The following is a 23422-nucleotide window of genomic DNA, read 5'->3' on the forward strand; positions in this document are numbered from 1 at the left end:
ATCGCCGCGATTATGACGCGGCGACGTGCGCGACGCTGTCATATAAGGAATTCCACGCATGCGTCGAATCGTTACGACGCATGCGGGGGATCCCTTCGGACGGATGGATCCGGTGAGTCTATACAGACCAGCGGATCCATCCTGGGATTTTTCAGCGGATGGATTCTATGGTGTGTACGGGGCCGAAGAGTAAGGAAGTTTTAGAACACCGTCTGGTTTTGTTTTGCTTTCCGAGTCGAATTTGGGAGATGGCTTCCCTTCACTTCCTGTCCCCCTTGGAAGAACTGCCCTCTCTTCCCGTCCCCCTAGGAAGAACTGCCCTCTCTTCCTGTCCCCCTAGGAAGAACTGCCCTCTCTTCCTGTCCCCCTAGGAAGAACCGCCCTCTCTCCCTGTCCCCCTAGGAAGAACCGCCCTCTCTCCCTGTCCCCCTAGGAAGAACCGCCCTCTCTCCCTGTCCCCCTAGGAAGAACCGCCCTCTCTCCCTGTCCCCCTAGGAAGAACCGCCCTCTCTCCCTGTCCCCCTAGGAAGAACCGCCCTCTCTTCCTGTCCCCCTTGGAAGAACCGCCCTCTCTTCCTGTCCCCCTTGGAAGAACCGCCCTCTCTTCCTGTCCCCCTTGGAAGAACCGCCCTCTCTTCCTGTCCCCCTTGGAAGAACTCCCCTCTCTTCCTGTCCCCCTTGGAAGAACTCCCCTCTCTTCCTGTCCCCCTTGGAAGAACTCCCCTCTCTTCCTGTCCCACTAGGAAGAACCGCCCTCTCTTCCTGTCCCCCTTGGAAGAACCGCCCTCTCTTCCTGTCCCCCTTGGAAGAACCGCCCTCTCTTCCTGTCCCCCTTGGAAGAACCGCCCTCTCTTCCTGTCCCCCTTGGAAGAACTCCCCTCTCTTCCTGTCCCCCTTGGAAGAACTCCCCTCTCTTCCTGTCCCCCTTGGAAGAACTCCCCTCTCTTCCTGTCCCCCTTGGAAGAACTCCCCTCTCTTCCTGTCCCACTAGGAAGAACTGCCCTCTCTTCCTGTCCCCCTAGGAAGAACTCCCCTCTCTTCCTGTCCCCCTAGGAAGAACTCCCCTCTCTTCCTGCCCCCCCAGGAAGAACTCCCCTCTCTTCCTGCCCCCCTAGGAAGAACTCCCCTCTCTTCCTGCCCCCATTGGAAGAACTGCCCTCTCTTCCTGTCCCCCTAGGAAGAACTGCCCTCTCTTCCTGTCCCCCTAGGAAGAACTCCCCTCTCTTCCTGTCCCCCTAGGAAGAACTCCCCTCTCTTCCTGTCCCCCTTGGAAGAACCCCCCTCTCTTCCTGTGCCCCTAGGAAGAACTCCCCTCTCTTCCTGTCCCCCTAGGAAGAACTCCCCTCTCTTCCTGTCCCCCTTGGAAGAACTCCCTTCTCTTCCTGTCCCCCTTGGAAGAACTCCCCTCTCTTCCTGTCCCCCTTGGAAGAACTCCCCTCTCTTCCTGTCCCCCTTGGAAGAACTCCCCTCTCTTCCTGTCCCCCTAGGAAGAACTCCCCTCTCTTCCTGTCCCCCTTGGAAGAACTCCCCTCTCTTCCTGTCCCCCTAGGAAGAACTCCCCTCTCTTCCTGTCCCCCTTGGAAGAACTCCCCTCTCTTCCTGTCACCCTAGGAAGAACTGCACTCTCTTCCTGTCACCCTAGGAAGAACTGCACTCTCTTCCTGTCCTCCATTGGAAGAACTCCCCTCTCTTCCTGTCCCCCATTGGAAGAACTCCCCTCTCTTCCTGTCCCCCATTGGAAGAACTCCCCTCTCTTCCTGTCCCCCTTGGAAGAACTCCCCTCTCTTCCTGCCCCCCTTGGAAGAACTCCCCTCTCTTCCTGTCCCCCTTGGAAGAACTCCCCTCTCTTCCTGTCCCCCTTGGAAGAACTCCCCTCTCTTCCTGTCACCATAGGAAGAACTCCCCTCTCTTCCTGTCCCCCATTGGAAGAACTCCCCTCGCTTCCTGTCCCCCTTGGAAGAACTCCCCTCTCTTCCTGCCCCCCTTGGAAGAACTCCCCTCTCTTCCTGTACCCCTTGGAAGAACTCCCCTCTCTTTCTGTCACCCTAGGAAGAACTCCCCTCTCTTCCTGTCCCCCATTGGAAGAACTCCCCTCTCTTCCTGTCCCCCATTGGAAGAACTCCCCTCTCTTCCTGTCCCCCTTGGAAGAACTCCCCTCTCTTCCTGTACCCACTGGATTTGCAGCTGAATCACTTTTAAAGGCGGCGGGAGAGGTGCCCCCCCACCCTCTCCTTCCGCTTCCTTACTACATGATCTGGCGCAGGCTTTCAGGTTCTGCCGCCTCCATTCCAGGAAAACCGGCAGCGAAGCCTTGTGGCTTCAAAGACGGTTCTCTTTTGCTCATGCGCGAAGTGCGCTGCGCTTTGCGAATTGCCCGGCAGGGGGAAGGAGGAGGAGGAAGGAGGGGGGCCAAACTTCCAGGGGACCTCGCCACAGTGAGTTCTCTTAGAAATGGGGACAGGTACCTGTCAAAAACAGAGCCCTTTTGGGTGGAGGCAGGTGACATGGGAAGCTGCAAAGCTGAAACAGGAAACAGGCAGGTAAAAAGTATGGCGGGGCCGCTTGAATCATGAGACTGGCTGAACAGAACTGGAAATATTATGAGGGGAAGAAAAGTCATGCGTCCTATAAATCTTCTTCCGGGGTGGGGGGGTGTTTTCTCAAGAAACTGGGCCCCTAGAGTCCTGCTAGGGCCCCATAGCAGGTAGATGACCATGGTATGAAACCCAATGACAGATCTGTGTGTGTGGTGCTTGTATTGGGGTCTATAAAACGGAACGCTTTTGTTTCAGGCTTTGGCCAGTAACCGGGGGAAGGACGCCTCCATGGTGCTCAGAAGTGCTGGAGCCGTTATCAAGGCCATACCCAATAAAGACACTGAAGGTGAGAAATATTACCACACACCTAGACCACGGGCATCATCACTCCCCGCAGGAGCTTACACTCCAATTCCCCACCACAGTTATCCATGTTGGTGATTCTAGTGATTGGGGGGGGGGGGGGGCACACATACTCCATGTTGGTGATTCTAGTGATTGGGGGGACACACTTACTCCATGTTGGTGATTCTAGTGATTGGGGACACACTTACTCCATGTTGGTGATTCTAGTGATTGGGGGGACGACACATACTCCATGTTGGCGATTCTAGTGATTGGGGGGGACACACACTTACTCCATGTTGGTGATTCTAGTGATTGGGGGGGACACACTTACTCCATGTTGGCGATTCTAGTGATTGGGGGGGACACACACTTACTCCATGTTGGTGATTCTAGTGATTGGGGGGGACACACTTACTCCATGTTGGTGATTCTAGTGATTGGGGGGGACACACTTACTCCATGTTGGTGATTCTAGTGATTGGGGGGGGGGACACACTTACTCCATGTTGGCGATTCTAGTGATTGGGGGGACGACACATACTCCATGTTGGCGATTCTAGTGATTGGGGGGGACACACACTTACTCCATGTTGGTGATTCTAGTGATTGGGGGGGACACACTTACTCCATGTTGGCGATTCTAGTGATTGGGGGGGACACACACTTACTCCATGTTGGTGATTCTAGTGATTGGGGGGGACACACTTACTCCATGTTGGTGATTCTAGTGATTGGGGGGGACACACTTACTCCATGTTGGTGATTCTAGTGATTGGGGGGGGGGGGACACACTTACTCCATGTTGGTGATTCTAGTGATTGGGGGGACACACATACTCCATGTTGGTGATTCTAGTGATTGGGGGACACACTTACTCCATGTTGGTGATTCTAGTGATTGGGGGGGGGGGGGGGCACACATACTCCATGTTGGTGATTCTAGTGATTGGGGGGACACACTTACTCCATGTTGGTGATTCTAGTGATTGGGGGGGACACACTTACTCCATGTTGGCGATTCTAGTGATTGGGGGGGACACACACTTACTCCATGTTGGTGATTCTAGTGATTGGGGGGGACACACTTACTCCATGTTGGTGATTCTAGTGATTGGGGGGGACACACTTACTCCATGTTGGCGATTCTAGTGATTGGGGGGGACACACACTTACTCCATGTTGGTGATTCTAGTGATTGGGGGGGACACACTTACTCCATGTTGGCGATTCTAGTGATTGGGGGGGACACACTTACTCCATGTTGGCGATTCTAGTGATTGGGGGGGACACACACTTACTCCATGTTGGTGATTCTAGTGATTGGGGGGGACACACTTACTCCATGTTGGTGATTCTAGTGATTGGGGGGGACACACACTTACTCCATGTTGGTGATTCTAGTGATTGGGGGGGACACACTTACTCCATGTTGGCGATTCTAGTGATTGGGGGGGACACACTTACTCCATGTTGGCGATTCTAGTGATTGGGGGGGACACACACTTACTCCATGTTGGTGATTCTAGTGATTGGGGGGGACACACTTACTCCATGTTGGTGATTCTAGTGATTGGGGGGGACACACTTACTCCATGTTGGTGATTCTAGTGATTGGGGGGGGGGACACACTTACTCCATGTTGGTGATTCTAGTGATTGGGGGGACACACATACTCCATGTTGGTGATTCTAGTGATTGGGGGGGGACACACATACTCCATGTTGGTGATTCTAGTGATTGGGGGGGGACACATACTCCATGTTGGTGATTCCAGTGATTGGGGGGACACACATACTCCATGTTGGTGATTCCAGTGATTGGGGGGGGACACATACTCCATGTTGGTGATTCCAGTGATTGGGGGGGGGGGGCACACTTACTCCATGTTGGTGATTCTAGTGATTGGCGGGACACACATACTCCATGTTGGTGATTCTAGTGATTGGGGGACACACTTACTCCATGTTGGTGATTCTAGTGATTGGGGGGGACACACATACTCCATGTTGGTGATTCTAGTGATTGGGGGGACACACATACTCCATGTTGGTGATTCTAGTGATTGGGGGGACACACATACTCCATGTTGGTGATTCTAGTGATTGGGGGGACACACTTACTCCATGTTGGTGATTCTAGTGATTGGGGGGGACACACATACTCCATGTTGGTGATTCTAGTGATTGGGGGGACACACATACTCCATGTTGGTGATTCTAGTGATTGGGGGGACACACATACTCCATGTTGGTGATTCTAGTGATTGGGGGGACACACATACTCCATGTTGGTGATTCCAGTGATTGGGGACACACATACTCCATTTTGGTGGCAACACAAGCTGATAATGCTTCTTTCTTGCAGCCTTGGTTTGTCTGAACATCTGCACTGACGAGCCAATGAAATCCTCCTCGGGACGTTCAGGTTTGGTAAGTACGACTCCAAGATACGGTTGTTTCTTCCCTTTATCATAACACAGTAAGTATGCGATTTAACGCTGAACGACAGGCGGCCTGTGCAGAGAGCAGAGCTGTGGGAGGGGCCTAGAAAACTCCACCTACTACAGACTGCCTGCAGACCACAGGAAGGGGCGGAGAAAAAAAACATACACCCAGTACAAGAGGAAAGAGCACTGATGTGGGAGGGGCTTAGCAAGCTCCACCCACTACAGGCTGCCTGCAGAAAACTACAGGAGGGGGCGGAGACAAAACCAGTCACCAACAAGCCCCTCCCACGGCTGTCAATCAAATCCAGAAAATTAAATGTTCTGGTGCTGCCAGTGACATACCTCCATCCCCATATTACATACAACAAAAATCCAGTGACACGGGGGGGTGGGTGGCGGGGCCAAGTCCTGCTGTCTGCGTCAATGGATGCAGCAGCAAGAATCGTGAGTGCGTACACACACGGGTGCCCCCAGGAAAAGTGACTCTCCGTGGGGGCACCAAATAAGGAGGAGGAGCCAGGAGCGCCGGCGGGTGCACCCCAGAAAAGGAGGTTGGGGGCTGCTCACAGAGCAGATAAGAATAACAGGTTTGTTATTTTAAAAATAAACTATAAAAATCAGTCTGAGATGACTACAGCCCGGCCAAAAACGACACTGACACAGTAGCCCCCCAGTTTAGGACAAGGGGACTACACTAGATTGAGGGTTCTGCGGGTCATTGATGGCGGTGTCGTTGACCAATCCTAGGTCTTCGGTTGTAAGAAGAATTCCATTTTCAGATTTAAACAGCTTAAGGCCAATTCTTCTGAATGTGATGGTTGGTGATGTCATCCTGCTGGGGGGGGGGTCACAATGTCACGGTTCTCCCTTGCAGGGTACCAGCGAGGGGCTGAAGGTGTCCAGCGTACAGATGAGGAGCCTGGAGCTGAGAACTCTGAGCCTTCAGATGGACAAGGACAGCCGAAGGACTTACACCAACGTCTCCAGGTGAGAAATTACCCCCCTCGTATCTGTCTAGGGCAGCGATAGGGATCCTCGGCACCACAGGTGTTTTAGGAACTACATTTCCCATGATGCTCCGCTACACTGCAGAGTGCCTGAGCATCATGGGAAACGTAGTTCCACAACATCTGGGGTGCCGAGGTTCCCCATCACTGATCTGGTGTGATTTAAACATGGGCCCCTTCCTGATCAGAGCAGCACTCTTTGCGATTTTTGGCACTGCGTCCCTCATACTGACAACGTGAGAGAAGTTAAGCGTTCACAAACTAAGAAAGTCTTATTTTTTTCCAAAATTTCTGTCTTTTTTCCCCCCCCTTTTTATCAACCGCTCAAGCCCCGGACCATAATGCAGGTAAAAGGACCTGGCCACTTTTTTGCGATTCGGCACTGCATCGCTTTAACTGAGAATTGCGCGGTCGTGCGACGTGGCTCCCATACAAAATTGACGTCCTTTTTTTCCCCCCACAAATAGAGCTTTGTTTTGGTGCTATTTGATCACCTCTGCGGTTTTTATTTTTTGCGCTATAAACAAAAAAAAAAAAAAAAAAAAAGAGCAACAATTTTGAAAGAAATTTTTTATAATAAATATCCCCAAAAATATATTAAAAAAAAACGAAATTTCTCTCTCAATTTAGGCCGATACGTATTCTTCTACATAATTTTGTTAAAAAAAAATAACGCAATAAGCGTTTGATTGATTTGCGCAAAAGTTATATAGCCAGATTCAGAAAGACTGGCTTAACTTTGTGCGGGCGTAGCATATCTCAGATACACTACGCCGCCGTAACTTAGAAGGCAGGTCCCGTATTCACAAAGAACTTGCGTCCTAAGTTACGGCGGCGTAGTGTAAATGGGCCGGCGTAAGCGCGCGTAATTCAAAGTAGGCTGGTAGTGGGCGTGTTGTATGATAATGACTCGTGACCCCACGTAAATGACGCGCCTAACGAACGGCGCATGCGCCGTCCGTGGACGTATCCCAGTGCGCATGCTCAAAATCACACCGCAAATAGTCAATTCTTTTGATGTGAACGGAACTTACGCCCAGCCCCATTCACGTACGACTTACGCAAACGACATAAACAACGTGAAATTCGACGGCTGTTCCGACGTCCATACTTAACATTGGCTGCGCCATCTTTTTGGTGGTTTGTCTTTACGCCTGAAAAACGCCTTACGTAAACGGCGTAGCTTACTGCGACGGGCGTACGTACGTACGTTCGTGAATAAGCGTATCTTGCTGATTTACATATTCTAAACTTTATTAGTAATGGCGGCGATCTGCGATTTTTATCGTGACTGCGACATTATGGCGGACACATCGGTCACTTTTGACACCATTTTGAGACCATTGTCATTTCTACTGCGATCAGAGCTATAAAAATGCACCGATTACTGTGTAAATGACACTGGGCAGGGAAGGGGGTTAACCACTATGGGGCGAGGAAGGGATTAAGTGTGTCCTAGGGAGTGATTCTAACTGTGTGGGGGCTGGACTACCAGTGACACGACACTGATCACTGCTCCCGATCACAGGGAACAGTAGATCAGTGTCCTGTCTCTAGGCAGAACAGGGAAATACCTTGTTTACAAAGCCGTCGCCCCGTTATGCCTCTCCGTGACACGATCGCGGGACACCGGCGGACAGAGTCCGAGGGTCCCGCGTGCACGGTCATGGAGCTCGCGGACAGCTCGCACGCGTGCACGGCGAGCACAATAATCTGGCAAACGGGAAGTGCAAAGGCGTGGCCTACAAGAGGGACTTTGTGGGAGGAGCAAAGGGTTCAAGAAAAACAAGTCACAAGGCAAGGTTGTCTAAGCAATCATGTAGGGGGCTGTCCACCATCTCCGGTAGCTCAGCAAGAAGAGTTTCCGAGGCAGCAGAGGTCCCCGGGTTCAGATTCCGGCCCCGACATTGGTCTTCAAAATGTATTTTCTCAGAAAAACTGCCCTGAAAAATATATCATTTTATTTTTTCCCCCAGTTTTGAGGTCGCCCCCTGCCAGGAGCCTGGATACAGCTTACAGAAGATGAGGGCATCACGCGGCAGCCATGGGGACGGGAAGGAAGTTGGCGGTCTGAGCCAATACATGACCAAATCTCTGCTGCTCCCAATAAACACATTTGCCGGCATTATCCAGTGATGTCAGGAGGACCGCGGCCCACCAAACCGACGGACCAATCGGCGACTCCAGCTACAGTACAGCATCCATCGGTGTCACGAATTAAGCTGCACGCAATTATTGAGACTTTCCTCTTGAAGAGATATTGTGATTGTAGACAGAGACGATATTCGCCGTCTACGTAAAAACTTTGGAGGACCTCAATGGCGAGTTCTGCTTTACGTCCATTCCCCCCACCTCGAGGTGTCGTCCCCCCCCACCTCGAGGTGTCCCCCCCCCCACCTCAAGGTGTCCCCCCCCCCCCATTACTCTGCATCATGCCTGCTATGAATTAAATAGGGAATGCAGCCGAGATGGGAGGAGCTCCTGGTGTGCAGATCCGGGAACTCAGCGCACAGAGAGATACAAGAATCCGTCAAGTCGGTAGAATCCCTGGCATCTACCAAAAGCTCAAATATCCCGAGACTCTCTAAACTGACAGCACACTGGTGTGCGAGGAGCGGCGGTGCTAACCACATCACGCCCGTACTAATTATATACACTGGAGCCAAACTCACATCGAGTGTTTGTACATCTGAGATTTACACGCCTGTGCCTGGACAAGACCAAAGAGGAAGGGAGCCGGCTACACTACAAAATATTCAAATGCTGACAATCTAGGCAAAATAGTGCCCCATTGTTAGCGTCAGTGGGAGGAATAGTGCCACGTCATTGGTGTCAGTGGGAGGAAGAGTGCCCGTCGTTGGCGTCAGTGGGAGGAATAGTGTCCCATCATTGGTGTCAGTGGGAGGAACAGTGTCCCATCATTGGTGTCAGTGGGAGGAATAGTGTCCCATCATTGGTGTCAGTGGGAGGAATAGTGTCCCATCATTGGTTTCAATAGCAAGAATAATGCCCCATTGTTGGTGTCAGTGGGAGGAATAGTGTCCCATCATTGGTGTCAGTGGGGGGAATAGTGTCCCATCATTGGTGTCAGTGGGGGGGAATAGCGTCCCATCATTGGTGTCAGTGGGGGGAATAGCGTCCCATCATTGGTGTCAGTGGGAGGAATAGTGCCCCGTCTTTGGTGTCAGTGGGAGGAATAGTGTCCCATCATTGGTGTCAGTGGGGGAGAATAGTGTCCCATCATTGGTGTCAGTGGGAGGAATAGTGCCCCGTCTTTGGTGTCAGTGGGAGGAATAGTGTCCCATCACTGGTGTCAGTGGGAGGAATAGTGTCCCATCATCTGTGTTAATAGCCTAAAGTATGCCCCATTGTTGGTGTCAGTGGGAGGAATAGAGCCCCTGTTTCGTCACATTTATCTACCCGCTGGAGTGCGCATGTGCGACGCCGCCATATGCGTGAAAACACTTTTAGAAATGCTAAATTCTCATCGAAAAGCAATTACTAAAACGTTCAGAAAATTCCTTTCAGATAAATTCTCTGGGTATATTTTTCGGCACCTTTATAAAAAGTGAAAGAAAGCATATGGCGGCGCCGTGCATGCGCACTCCAGCGGGTAGCCAAATATGAAGGGTAGCCATATGGGACGAAACACCCCATCGTTGGTGTCAATCGTAAGAATGATGCCCCGTTGTTGGTGTCATTGGGAAGAATATGTCTTGTATCAGTGGAAGAAAAAGTGCTTCAAAGGGGACAGACGAGCAAAGGGCTGCATTTGGCCCCTGGGCCGCAGTTTGGAGACTATTGGTCTAGATCAATGATTAGGCCCAAGTTTGTGGGTGAAATGCGTCAGTGAGGGAGGGAGGAGCCAGACACCGTCTCTCTGTTCGCTTTGTTCTGCTCAAGCCCAACTCGAAGAAGTGCGTCAGCGAGAGGTTTCCAGACGGGGAATATTTACTTTGTCCGGATAAATAAAGATTGTCGGTGTTTGAATTCTTGAGTTGAAGTGCAGCCAACTTCCTCCTCCGTCTTCGGACTTGTGGAGTGTGTGGGAGGAGCCTCTGCGCTTGTAGAGTGTGTGGGAGGAGCCTCTGCGCTTGTAGAGTGTGTGGGAGGAGCCTCTGCGCTTGTAGAGTGTGTGGGAGGAGCCTCTGCGCTTGTAGAGTGTGTGGGAGGAGCCTCTGCGCTTGTAGAGTGTGTGGGAGGAGCCTCTGCGCTCATGGAGTGTGTGGGAGGAGCCTCAGCGCTTGTGGAGTGTGTGGGAGGAGCCTCTGCTGGCGTCCAGCACCAGACCTGGGAGCGGCACATTCCGCTTTCCACTGTGGCTGGACCCGGCCGACGCTCAGTCCGATTCCCGCCAACGGCCTCCCTTTTCTGTACAAACATTCGTTTTTGGCGAGAACAAAAAAAACAACTCGTGATTCTTATACCAGATTATATCTTCTATTTATTTATTGTGAGAATCGCTGTAAAAATAAAAAAAACTTTGAGATCTTCATGAATGGTTTGTTATTGGAGCAAAGCCGCAACAATGTCACCCTGCACAAGTAGCGAGAGCATAGCTGTGGGAGGGGCCCCGCAAGCTCCACCCACTACAGGCTGCCTGCAAAAAAAACTACATGGAGGGGGCGGAGCCAAGACCAGCCCCACCTGCACAAAGAGAGAGCAGAGCTGTGGGAGGGGCTTGGCAAGTTCCACCCACTACAGGCTGCTTGCAAAAAATGCAGAAGGGGGCGGAGACAAGACCAGTCCCCCTTGACAAGGAGAGAGATCGGCAGTGGGTGGTCTTTATTACAGGAAGTCTCACACTGGATCCCACAAATCACCGGATTTATACAATTAAAGGTCACATGACTTTGCCCCGTTATGTAATAAGATTACCTTGGCAGGTATGGCGGTTCTCTAGACTGACTCCTCCTCCTCCTAATGCTAGGTCTTGGGATTCTAGTTTTCGGGACGACCGGCAGCTGAGGTGACGCCGCCATCTTTCCAGTCACCCTCACGAAGGGTCGAAGACTGCATCTTCCTTCTTTACCTTGCGTCCTCAATCTGCCACCTCCTTATTATTGGACTGCGCGTTCCCAGAGCCATCGGGCTTCATTCCTGAACACGGCCCAACACTGGTCCAAAACAAGCCAAAAATACCATCAGAATGATTGGGAAACCAGTCAACACCTTTCCGTACAGTCCCACCAAACCACCCAACACCTTCCCGTACAGTCCCACCAAACCAGCCAACACCTTCCCGTACAGTCCCACCAAACCACCCAACACCTTCCTGTACAGTCCCACCAAACCATCCAACACCTTCCCGAACAGTCACACCAAACCAGCCAACACCTTCCCGTACAGTCCCACCAAACCATCCAACACATTCCCGTACAGTCCCACCAAACCATCCAACACCTTCCCGAACAGTCACACCAAACCAGCCAACACCTTCCCGTACAGTCCCACCAAACCAGCCAACACCTTCCCATACAGTCCCACCAAACCATCCAACACCTTCCCGTACAGTCCCACCAAACCATCCAACACCTTCCCGTACAGTCCCACCAAACCACCCAACACCTTCCCATACAGTCCCACCAAACCATCCAACACCTTCCCGAACAGTCCCACCAAACCATCCAACACCTTCCCGTACAGTCCCACCAAACCAGCCAACACCTTCCCGTACAGTCCCACCAAACCATCCAACACCTTCCTGTACAGTCCCACCAAACCATCCAACACCTTCCCCTACAGTCCCACCAAACCATCCAACACCTTCCCCTAAAGTCCCACCAAACCATCCATCACCTTCCCGTACATTCCCACCAAACCATCCAACACCTTCCCGAACAGTCCCACCAAACCATCCAACACCTTCCTGTACAGTCCCACCAAACCATCCAACACCTTCCTGTACAGTCCCACCAAACCACCCAACACCTTCCCGTACAGTCCCACCAAACCAGCCAACACCTTCCCGTACAGTCACACCAAACCATCCAACACCTTCCCGAACAGTCCCACCAAACCAGCCAACACCTTCCCGTACAGTCCCACCAAACCAGCCAACACCTTCCCGTACAGTCCCACCAAACCAGCCAACACCTTCCCGTACAGTCCCACCAAACCAGCCAACACCTTCCCGTACAGTCCCACCAAACCATCCAACACCTTCCCGTACAGTCCCACCAAACCATCCAACACCTTTCCGTACAGTCCCACCAAACCATCCAACACCTTCCCGTACAGTCCCACCAAACCATCCAACACCTTCCCGTACAGTCCCACCAAACCATCCAACACCTTCCCGTACAGTCCCACCAAACCATCCAACACCTTCCCGTACAGTCCCACCAAACCATCCAACACCTTCCCGTACAGTCCCACCAAACCATCCAACACCTTCCCGTACAGTCCCACCAAACCATCCAACACCTTCCCGTACAGTCCCCCCAAACCATCCAACACCTTCCCGTACAGTCCCCCCAAACCATCCAACACCTTCCCGTACAGTCCCACCAAACCATCCAACACCTTCCCGTACAGTCCCACCAAACCATCCAACACCTTCCTGTACAGTCCCACCAAACCATCCAACACCTTCCGGTACATTCCCACCAAACCATCCAACACCTTCCCCTAAATTCCCACCAAACCATCCATCACCTTCCCGTACATTCCCACCAAACCATCCAACACCTTCCCGAACAGTCCCACCAAACCATCCAACACCTTCCTGTACAGTCCCACCAAACCATCCAACACCTTCCTGTACAGTCCCACCAAACCACCCAACACCTTCCCGAACAGTCCCACCAAACCATCCAACACCTTCCCGTACAGTCCCACCAAACCATCCAACACCTTCCCGTACAGTCCCACCAAACCATCCAACACCTTCCCGTACAGTCCCACCAAACCATCCAACATCTTCCCGTACAGTCACACCAAACCACCCAACACCTTCCCGTACAGTCACACCAAACCATCCAACACCTTCCCGAACAGTCCCACCAAACCAGCCAACACCTTCCCGTACAGTCCCACCAAACCAGCCAACACCTTCCCGTACAGTCCCACCAAACCAGCCAACACCTTCCCGTACAGTCCCACCAAACCAGCCAACACCTTCCCGTACAGTCCCACCAAACCAGCCAACACCTTCCCGTACAGTCCCACCAAACCATCCAACACCTTTCCGTACAGTCCCACCAAACCATCCAACACCTTCCCGTACAGTCCCACCAAACCATCCAACACCTTCCCGTACAGTCCCACCAAACCATCCAACACCTTCCCGTACAGTCCCACCAAACCATCCAACACCTTCCCGTACAGTCCCACCAAACCATCCAACACCTTCCCGTACAGTCCCACCAAACCATCCAACACCTTCCCGTACAGTCCCACCAAACCATCCAACACCTTCCCGTACAGTCCCACCAAACCATCCAACACCTTCCCGTACAGTCCCACCAAACCATCCAACACCTTCCCGTACAGTCCCACCAAACCATCCAACACCTTCCCGTACAGTCCCACCAAACCATCCAACACCTTCCCGTACAGTCCCACCAAACCATCCAACACCTTCCCGTACAGTCCCACCAAACCATCCAACACCTTCCCGTACAGTCCCACCAAACCATCCAACACCTTCCCGTACAGTCCCACCAAACCATCCAACACCTTCCCGTACAGTCCCCCCAAACCATCCAACACCTTCCCGTACAGTCCCCCCAAACCATCCAACACCTTCCCGTACAGTCCCACCAAACCATCCAACACCTTCCCGTACAGTCCCACCAAACCATCCAACACCTTCCCGTACAGTCCCACCAAACCATCCAACACCTTCCGGTACATTCCCACCAAACCATCCAACACCTTCCCGTACAGTCCCACCAAACCATCCAACACCTTCCCGTACAGTCCCACCAAACCATCCAACACATTCCCGTACAGTCCCACCAAACCATCCAACACCTTCCGGTACATTCCCACCAAACCATCCAACACCTTCCCGTACAGTCCCACCAAACCACCCAACACCTTCCCGTACAGTCCCACCAAACCACCCAACACCTTCCCGTACAGTCCCACCAAACCATCCAACACCTTCCCGTACAGTCCCACCAAACCATCCAACACCTTCCCGTACAGTCCCACCAAACCATCTTATCCACTAAGAGTTCTATTCTATAGCTGAGGCCCCATGGTCTATAGTTGGGGCCCACAATCTATAGTTGGAGACCACGGCCCCATGGTCCACAGTTGGTGCCCAAAGTCTATAGCTGAGGCCTTGTGGTCTATAGTTGGAGCCCACAGCCTATATTTGGGGCCCCATGGTCTATAGTTGGAGCCCACAGTATATAGTTGGAGCCCCCAGCCTATATTTGGGGCCCCATGGTCCATATTTTGGGCCCTGTGGTCTCTAGTTGGTTCCCACGTTCTATAGCTGAGGCCCCATGGTCTATAATTAGGGGCCACAATCTATAGTTGGAGACCACGGCCCCATGGTCCACAGTTGGTGCCCAAAGTCTATAGTTGGGGGCCCCATGGTCTATAATTAGTCCCCTATTTCCAAGGTAATCCAATCCTTCTCACCGCTTCCCGCCCGACACTTTCCTCTCAGAGTAACAAAAAAAAATCACCTCAGCGGCAGCGCTTGCAGTTAGCCATGCGGACACAAGATGTCGCCAGAGGACGCCCCCTTTCCCTGATTCCTCCTTCTCTATGATCCGCTCCGTCTCCCTAGCAACCACCGTTTACGCGCTGAGCCAGGCCAACAGCGACACCTGCCGGCGGTCCTGTGTGTGTGTGTGTGTGGGAGGAGCGGGGCGGTGGCGGCCTAAGTGACGTGTCCCCGGGCAGGTGAGGCGGTTGTGGGCGGGGACAGCAGGTGCCGCACTGTGTCCGGTATGGAGGGGTCCCCGGGGGCCAAGAACCCCAGAACGGAGGAGGAGGAGGGGAGCACGGTGTGAGGGAGCCGCGGCGGCTGCAGGTGCGTGTGACGTCATCGGCCTTAGAATAATACATCATCATCATCGTCATAATAATACATAGCAGAGCATTGTGCTTCTCATGACTGGGAGGGATATATTATTATTATTATTTATATGTATGTTACTATATATATCTCCTGTGTATATACTGTATACATGTGAGTGAGTGTATATAGATGTGTATATATACTCTCCACGGTCCGATTCTTCTATATACTACAATATATATAATGACACGCGGATATAAAATGGGATTTTATCAATAATCAGCCCCATTGGCGAATCGCAGGCTCCTGATTGGTACGAAATGCGTCCGTTCGGACCCGTCTGATGTCAGCGATCGCGATTTTCTGTGTTTCGCTGCCAAATTTAATGGATTAAAAAAAAATATATATTCACAACATTTGCGTTAGGCCCCTTTCAGACATGCGGTAATAACTGACGCGTTTTAACAGCTCGCCTCCATGGGCGGCCGCTCGGGTTCGTACAAAGTGTCGCAGTTGCAATTTTTTTTTTTTTTTACTGCATTTTTTTAATGCTCTTGGCAAGCGGTGCCAAGCGCGTCATCCTGAAAAGAAAAAATAACGTTTGCAAGCGCAACGATTTGCGCATCCCCGAGCCGCGTTAATGTAGGCGGGCTGTTGAAACGCGTCGGTTATTACCATATGTCTAAAAGAGGGCCTAATGCGAAAGCAGTTGTGTTGCTGCACGCAAAAAAAAAACACTGCATGCCTGCTGGCCGCGTTTTGGGGCACCAATAAAAATGAATACAACGCGAGGCGCAGTTTTTTAGCACGTTCTGGCTTCCCCCGCAGAATGCGCAGGCCTTATTCTCGATGACGCCCCCCCGTCGCAGACGCACTTTTTTTTTTTTTACATGGCAAAACATAAGACACACTGCGTAAAAAAAAGTGTGGAGATTCTTTGGTGCGTTTTGTCGCGCACAGGGCGGCCCATTCTACCCACTAATATGCGGCACTGATGGGCGGCACGGATAGGTGGCATGGCTGGGCAGGGATAGGCGGCACGGATGGGCACGGATAGGCGGCACGGATGGGCACTGATAGGTGGCACGGATGGGCATAGATGGGCACTATCGTATGTGTTGTACTAATGGATGCCAATCAGTGCCAAACAGTGCCTGCCAATCAGTGATGCCCATTGTGGGCACTGATTGGCATCCATTGCGGCACTGATTGGCATCCATTTTTTGTGTCCTCCTCATCCCTGGTGGTCTAGGGTGGCATACTTTTTTTTTTTTTTATCCCTGGTGGTCTAGTGGGCATCCCTGGTGGTCCAGTGGGCATCCTCGGGGGGGCAGTGCTGATAATCGATCAGCACAAACCCCCCCTGTCACAGGAGCAGCCGATCGGCTCTCCTCTACTCGCGTCTGACAGACGCGAGTGAGGAAAAGCCGATTACCGTCTTTTCCTATTTACATTGTGATCAGCCGTGATTGGACACGGCTGATCACGTGGTAAAGAGTCTCCGTGAGACACTCTTTACCTTGATCGGTGTTGCGGGGTGTCAGACTTACACACCGCAACAACGATCGCCGCGATGCGCGCCCCCGGGGGCGCGCAACGGCTCAGAATCCTGAGGACGTCATATGACGTCCAGTCAGGATTCTACAACCACTTTGCCGCAGTCAATTTGTCATTGGCGGGCGGCAAGTGGTTAAAGCAAGATCTGAAGACCAAGAAAAATATCAGACAGAACGGCTCGCAGGATTGTGAGAAAAGCAAAACCCACGTGTGACGGCACGATCCCTCCAGAAAGATCTGGCAGACACTGGAGTTGTGGTACACGATTCCACTATAAAGAGATACTTGTACAAATATGGTATTCATGGAAGAGTCATCAGAAGAAAACCTCTTCTACGTCCTCACCACAAAAATCAGCGTTTGAACTTTGCAAATGAACATATAGACAAGCCTGACGCATTTTAGAAACAAGTTCTGTGGACCGATGAGGATAAAATAGAACTTTTTGTGTCCGGAATGAGCAAAGGTACGTTTGGAGAAGAAAGGGCACAGAATTTAACCCCTTCCATGCCGGGGGGCACTTACGCACCTTCCTGCCCAGGCCAATTTTCAGCTTTCAGCGCTGTCGCACTTTGAATGACAATTGCGCGGTCATGCTACACTGTACCCAATTTTTTTTTATCAGTTTTTTTTCCCACAAATAGAGATTTCTTTTGGTGGTATTTGATCACCTCTGCGATTTTATTTTTTTGCGCAACAACTAAAAAAAGACCGAAAATTTTGAAAAAAATATTTTTTTTATTTTTTTCTGTTATTTTTTTTGTAAATAAGTAAGTTTTCTTCTTCGATTACGGGCACTGATATGGCGGCACCGATGAGGTGGCACTGATGGGCACTGATAGGTGGCGCTGGTATGCGGCACTGATGGGGACTCATAGGCGGCACTGATGGGTACTCATAGGTGGCACTGATGGGCAGCACTTATGAGTGGCACAGATGGGCACTGATAGGTGGGCACTGGGCATGGATGGGCACTGATGGACACTGAGGGGTGGCACTGATGGACACTGAGGGGTGGCATTGAGGGCATTACTGGGCATCACTTGTTTGTCCCAGTGCCTATGTTGCCAGTCAGTGCCCATTTGTGGGCACTGATTGGCATCTTTCTAATTTTTTTTTTCACTGCCCCCTTCCCTGGTGGTCCAGTGTGGGCATCCGAGGGGGGGGCTGCGCTGATAAACAATCAGCGCGAACCCCCCCTGTCAGGAGAGCCGCCGATCGGCTCTCCTCTACTTACGTCTGTCAGACGCGAGTGAGGAAGAGCCATCAACGGCTTTTCCTGTTTACATCGTTATCAGCCGTGATTGGACACGGCTGATCACGTGGTAAAGAGCCTCCGCCGGAGGCTCTTTACCGAGATCGGAGATGCAAGGTGTGAGACTGACACCCAGCATCACTGATCGCCGCGCTGCGCGCCGGCATGTAATCCTGCAGGACGTCAATAGACGTCCAGTCAGGATTTCACAATCACTATTGACCGGGCGGAAAGTGGTTAATGAAAAGAACCTCTGTCCAACTGTGAAGCATGGGGGTGGATCAATCATGATTTGGGGTTGTATTGCAGCCAGTGGCACAGGGAACATTTCACGAGTAGAAGGAAAAATGGATTCAATAAAATTTCAGCAAATGTTGGACGGTAACTTGATGCCATCTGTGAAAAAGCTGAAGTGAAAGAGAGGATGACTTCTACAAATGGATAATGATCCTAAACACACCTCAAAATCCACGGGGGATGACATCAAGAGGCGTAAACTGAAGGTTTTGCCATGGCCTTCACAATCTCCTGACCTCAACATAATTGAAAATCTATGGATAGACCATAAAAGAGCCGTGCGTGACAGACAGCCCAGAAATCTCACAGAACTGGAAGACTTGTGTAAGGAAGAATGGGCAAAGATCCCTCAAACAAGAATGGAAAGACTCTTGGCTGGCTACAAAAAGCGTTTACAAGCCGTGATACTTGCCAAAGGGGGCGGTACAAGATATTAACTCTGCAGGGCGCCCAAACTTTTGCAGACACCATTATTTGGTTTTCTGTAATATTGAAAGTGTAAATGCTGGAAATAAAATTTTACTTTTTTCTGACATATAAGAATGTCTAATCTGTAATTTGATGCCTTTTGGAGATTTTTCCATCTTTCCTTGGCTTCGTTATGCACATTAATACAAATTTTTACCTGGGGTGCCCAAACTTTCCATCCCCACTGTAATGTGTGGGGGTGCTTAGTAATTTTCTAGCAAAAAAATCCCGATTGTTACATGTAAGCAAAAGTGTCAGAAAATTCCCGAAGTGGTAAAGAGCCCGAGGGGCACCAGTGGGAGGAGTCTCTAGCTGGGGGGTGGACATGTCCTTTAATTCTACATATCATATTTTAGGTCCTGTGACTTGTCCTTAAGGTTCCCCTAACGGGAAAGTTCCTTCAAGAACTGCGCAGGCGCAAACTTGCCGACGGAAATCTCCGAACCTCGGCCGGCATCCAGGCTCATTCTTTAACATCCCCGTGGATTGGAGGACGTTAAAAAAAGAGCCAGGAGGCCGTCCGAGCGGAGTGAGGGTGTGAGGCCGACTGGCCACTTTCCTCGAAATCCACTTCGCCCTGGATGCCGGCCGAGGTTCGGAGATTTCCGTCGGCAAGTTTGCGCCTGCGCAGTCCTTAAAGGAACTTTCTCGTTAGCCGGAACCATATCGGCAGATCAGATTGCGCCCGCGCAGGAACTTTCACGTTAGCCGGAACCATATCGGCAGATCACCTCCGTTGTGTTCCCCGGAAGCTCTGGGCTGTGACCCGCGCACAGGCGAGTCGTTTCATCACGCACTTTGATTTCGCCGTCTCTTCTTTGGAAATACCGGTTTGGTGACAATCCACAACCTGCCGGACCGGTCCCGGCTGCAGCTTCGGGATGTTTGCTAAATAGAACCCGTGTCACGAGCCGTACAGACTCCCCTGAGGTCTAGCACTCAAACACTGAGGGAATGTTCCATTAAGGTGATACTTCCCTGTAATGGTTTTACACAAAGCGGCCCTGATCCTCCTCTTATTGGGTCCCCTGCCGGTGCTCCTGGCTCCCAAAGTGATAACCGGGTACTCGCTTACCAACTTTCCATGAGCCCCTTAAATTGAGAGTGGTCATAAAACATTTACCGTATATACTCAGGTAGGAAATGCAGCAGCTACTGCAAGTGGAAAAGAGGGTCAACAATGCCCATTTACAGCTTCACTGTGCCCATTTGCAGCCTCCCTGTGGCCATTTGCAGCCTCCCTGTGGCCATTTGCAGCTTCACTGTGGCCATTTGCAGCTTCACTGTGGCCATTTGCAGCTTCACTGTGGCCATTTGCAGCCTCACTGTGGCCATTTGCAGCCTCCCTGTGCCCATTTGCAGCCTCACTGTGGCCATTTGCAGCTTCACTGTGGCCCTTGCAGCTTCACTGTGGCCATTTGAAACCTCACTGTGGCCATTTGAAGCCTCACTGTGGCCATTTGAAGCCTCACTGTGGCCATTTGAAGCCTCACTGTGCCCATTGCATGCCTCTCTGTGCCCATTGCATGCCTCTCTGTGCCCATTGCATGCCCCACTGTGGCCATTTGCAGCCTCACTGTGGCCATTTGAAGCTTCACTGTGGCCATTTGCAGCTTCACTGTGGCCATTTGCAGCCTCTCTGTGCCCATTGCATGCCTCTCTGTGCCCATTGCATACCTCACTGTGGCCATTTGCAGCCTCACTGTGGCCATTTGTAGCCTCACTGTGGCCATTTGTAGCCTCACTGTGGCCATTTGCAGCTTCTCTGTGCCCATCTCTGTGAAAAAAAATGTTTTTTTATATGTTTATTGGGGATTTTAATTTTTTTTGGTCTTTCTTTTATCTATATAATAGGAAAAAAAAACATATGGTGAGCAAATACCACCAAGTTCTATTTGTGTGAAAAAAATGATATACAGTAAAACCTTGGTTTGAGAGTAACTTGGTTTGAGAGCGTTTTGCAAGACAAATAAAAATGTTTTAATAAGTCTTGATATACAAGCGATGTCTTGATATATAAGAGTAACGTCATGTCACCACCGTGTATAAAAGAGAAGAGAGGAGCCTCTAAGTGTAGTAATTTGGTTACATGTAATGAAGGGACAATATTTAGCAACTTATTGCTACACTTAGAGGCGCCTCTCTTCTCTTTTATACCCTGTAAAAGAAATGCTTTGATATACAAGTGCTTTGGATTACAAGCATGTTTCTGGAACGAATTATCCTTGCAATCCGAGGTTTTACGGTACGTTTCATTTGGGTACAGTCTTGCATGACCGCGTAATTACCAGTTAAAGTATCACAGTGCCAAAAAGGTCATGAGGGGGGTAAAACATACCGGAGGTCAAGTGGTTAAGTATGCAGGTAGTAAATATAAGATGGAAATGTGATGCAGGTCCCTTCATTTCTTCAGTTGGCAGAAATTCGGTAACTTAGATTTATTTTTTTTTTATTTTTTTTTTTAGGTCTCCTGGAAGTAGACGCCTCAAGCTGGAGCCATGAGTGCCCCCAAACAATGGGACGTCAGCAAGACCTTGGCCATTGCCAGCTTATTCAATTTCTTCCACAACATTGGAAATTTCTGCGTCTTTCCCTTTTTAACCATCTTCTTCCGACACTTCGGACTCAGCCCCCCACTGGTGGGCATTATAATGGGGGCAAAACACATCGTCTTCGCTCTCTGGGCTCCGTTTTGCTCTTTTGTGGCCAAGACCAACAGCAAGAGAAGGATCATCATTATTTCTTCTTTGCTTTTTTCGGCGGCGGCTAGCGGAGTCCTCACCTTTTTCCCGCCGCTGCAGCAGGACATGGTCCTTAAGTTCTGCAACGTCAGTCTCTCGGGGACAAACAGACAGACTATACCGGGTGCCATGGACATGGAAATGTACGGACCTGAGGACAACGGCAGTTTTGTGTTGCCTGAACCTCCCCAGATAACTACAACGGCGTCGGTCATGTTTACAAGTCTTAGAAATTCAGAATCCATGGAGAGTAAGATGACTCCTAAAGCCTTAAAGAATGTGTACGCTGAGACTCCTCGTAGCGCAGATTTATTCATCCAATTAAAAGCTGCCGTCACCCCCAAAAAACTGCCTAAAACAGATGCTTCTAAAAGCTATACCAAGCCAAAAGGTAGAATCACCACCAGCGAGCAATCTACAGTCACCCCGGAGCATAGGACCTATTTAACCAACGCAGTTATGAGGGCCTCCTTAGCACAGGAACCTCAAGATGGTTCCATCACTTTCCAATCACAAACTGAATCTTTCAACCACGATGTGCCAAAGAAAAGAGACCTTGCCGAAAAGGCCACCCAACCCGAACACTTTCTGATTGAACATAAGATATTCCTGGTTGTTCTGGGAATTGTACTTATTTGGGAAATTGTTGCTTCGCCTCTGGAGTGGACGGCAGACGACAGCGTTTACGAATACCTTGACTTTGTGGACGCCACGGATCGGCACGAGAAGATCTGGATCTGGCGTTACTTGGGGGCTTGCCTCGGATCCTTCTCCATCGTGTTTCTGATAGACAACGTCAACTGTTTCTTGATCCCCGGCCTACCCAGAGTCTACCTCCACTTTTATGGCTACTCTACCTTTATGATTATCACTCTTCTGTTGAGCGCGCTGTATCCCATACACGTCTCGAAGAAAACGGAACACGCAAGCAAGACCATCAAAGCTTTGGGCCTCATGGTAAGTGACGGCCGTATCATCTTGATTTCGGTGACCGTGTTTTTGATGGGTGCCGTGAGGTCCACCGCCACCAATTTCCTATTTTGGAAGATGCAGGATATGGGGAGCTCAGAACTTTACATGGGACTTTCTGTGGTCCTCGCCCTCGTTTCTGAAATCATCCTGTATATTTTTAAAGGCAAACTTATGAGGTCCTTGTCCTTCAAGTGGATGGTGGCCCTTGGCCTCCTCTGCCAAGCAGTAGAGTTTTTGTATTATTCCTTCCTGTGGGTACCTTGGGCTGTGTTACCTATTCAGTTAACAAGCGCTTTCAGCAACGGCGTTCTTTTATGGGCCATCAAATCACAAATTGATGACGTGGCCACACCAGGAATGGAGAGGTCCATCCAGCTCGTCCTGCACTGCTTATCCCACCACTTCGGAGCTAGCCTAGGCAGCTTTGCCAGCGGTTTTGTCATCAGCAGTTTCAGCCTAGTCATTCTCTTCCAGTCCTGCTGTGTATTATTACTGGTCTGGTTATTGATGTTTTTGGTCATCCAACCCAAGCTTCCTCACATCAAGAAGATCAACTACTCACGGCTTCTCGCCCCCGACAACAGTGACATGAGTGACTCCGAGGACGATCAGGAAAGAGACTGGCTGGTCAAGGCCATGAAAGATGACAGTAAAATATGGTAGCCCTGGACGTTGGCTGTAATCCATGACCAAGACTTGACGTATCTAGGATCCAAGCCTGAAAATATCGGAACTTCTCCAATCCAAGCAGTTCATTTCTCATCCATCGGCATGGGCGTCCGCAGGTAGGGGCAAGGGGGGCAGGTGCCACC

The 23422-nt window shown here is 50.8% G+C and overlaps 2 protein-coding genes across 2 annotated transcripts in view; both read left to right on the forward strand.

Annotated features, from left to right (window-relative positions):
- The window catches only part of PIK3R6 (phosphoinositide-3-kinase regulatory subunit 6), a 58456-nt gene extending 49752 nt beyond the window's left edge, over positions 1-8704 (forward strand). The window contains exons 17-20 of the mRNA XM_040331127.1: positions 2793-2883; positions 5249-5313; positions 6205-6317; positions 8314-8704. Of these exons, the coding sequence (XP_040187061.1) occupies positions 2793-2883; positions 5249-5313; positions 6205-6317; positions 8314-8473 (429 nt within the window). The 3' untranslated portion in view covers positions 8474-8704. The remainder of the gene's footprint in view (positions 1-2792; positions 2884-5248; positions 5314-6204; positions 6318-8313) is intronic.
- A 6479-nt stretch (positions 8705-15183) lies between these two features.
- On the forward strand, positions 15184-23422 carry MFSD6L (major facilitator superfamily domain containing 6 like). Its single transcript, XM_040331128.1, has 2 exons — positions 15184-15332; positions 21363-23422. Exon 2 carries the CDS (start codon positions 21396-21398, stop codon positions 23271-23273), a length of 1878 nt encoding a protein of 625 aa, XP_040187062.1. The 5' UTR covers positions 15184-15332; positions 21363-21395; the 3' UTR covers positions 23274-23422.

The sequence above is a fragment of the Rana temporaria genome, chromosome 12, assembly GCF_905171775.1.
Source record: "Rana temporaria chromosome 12, aRanTem1.1, whole genome shotgun sequence".
Lineage (NCBI taxonomy): Eukaryota > Metazoa > Chordata > Amphibia > Anura > Ranidae > Rana > Rana temporaria.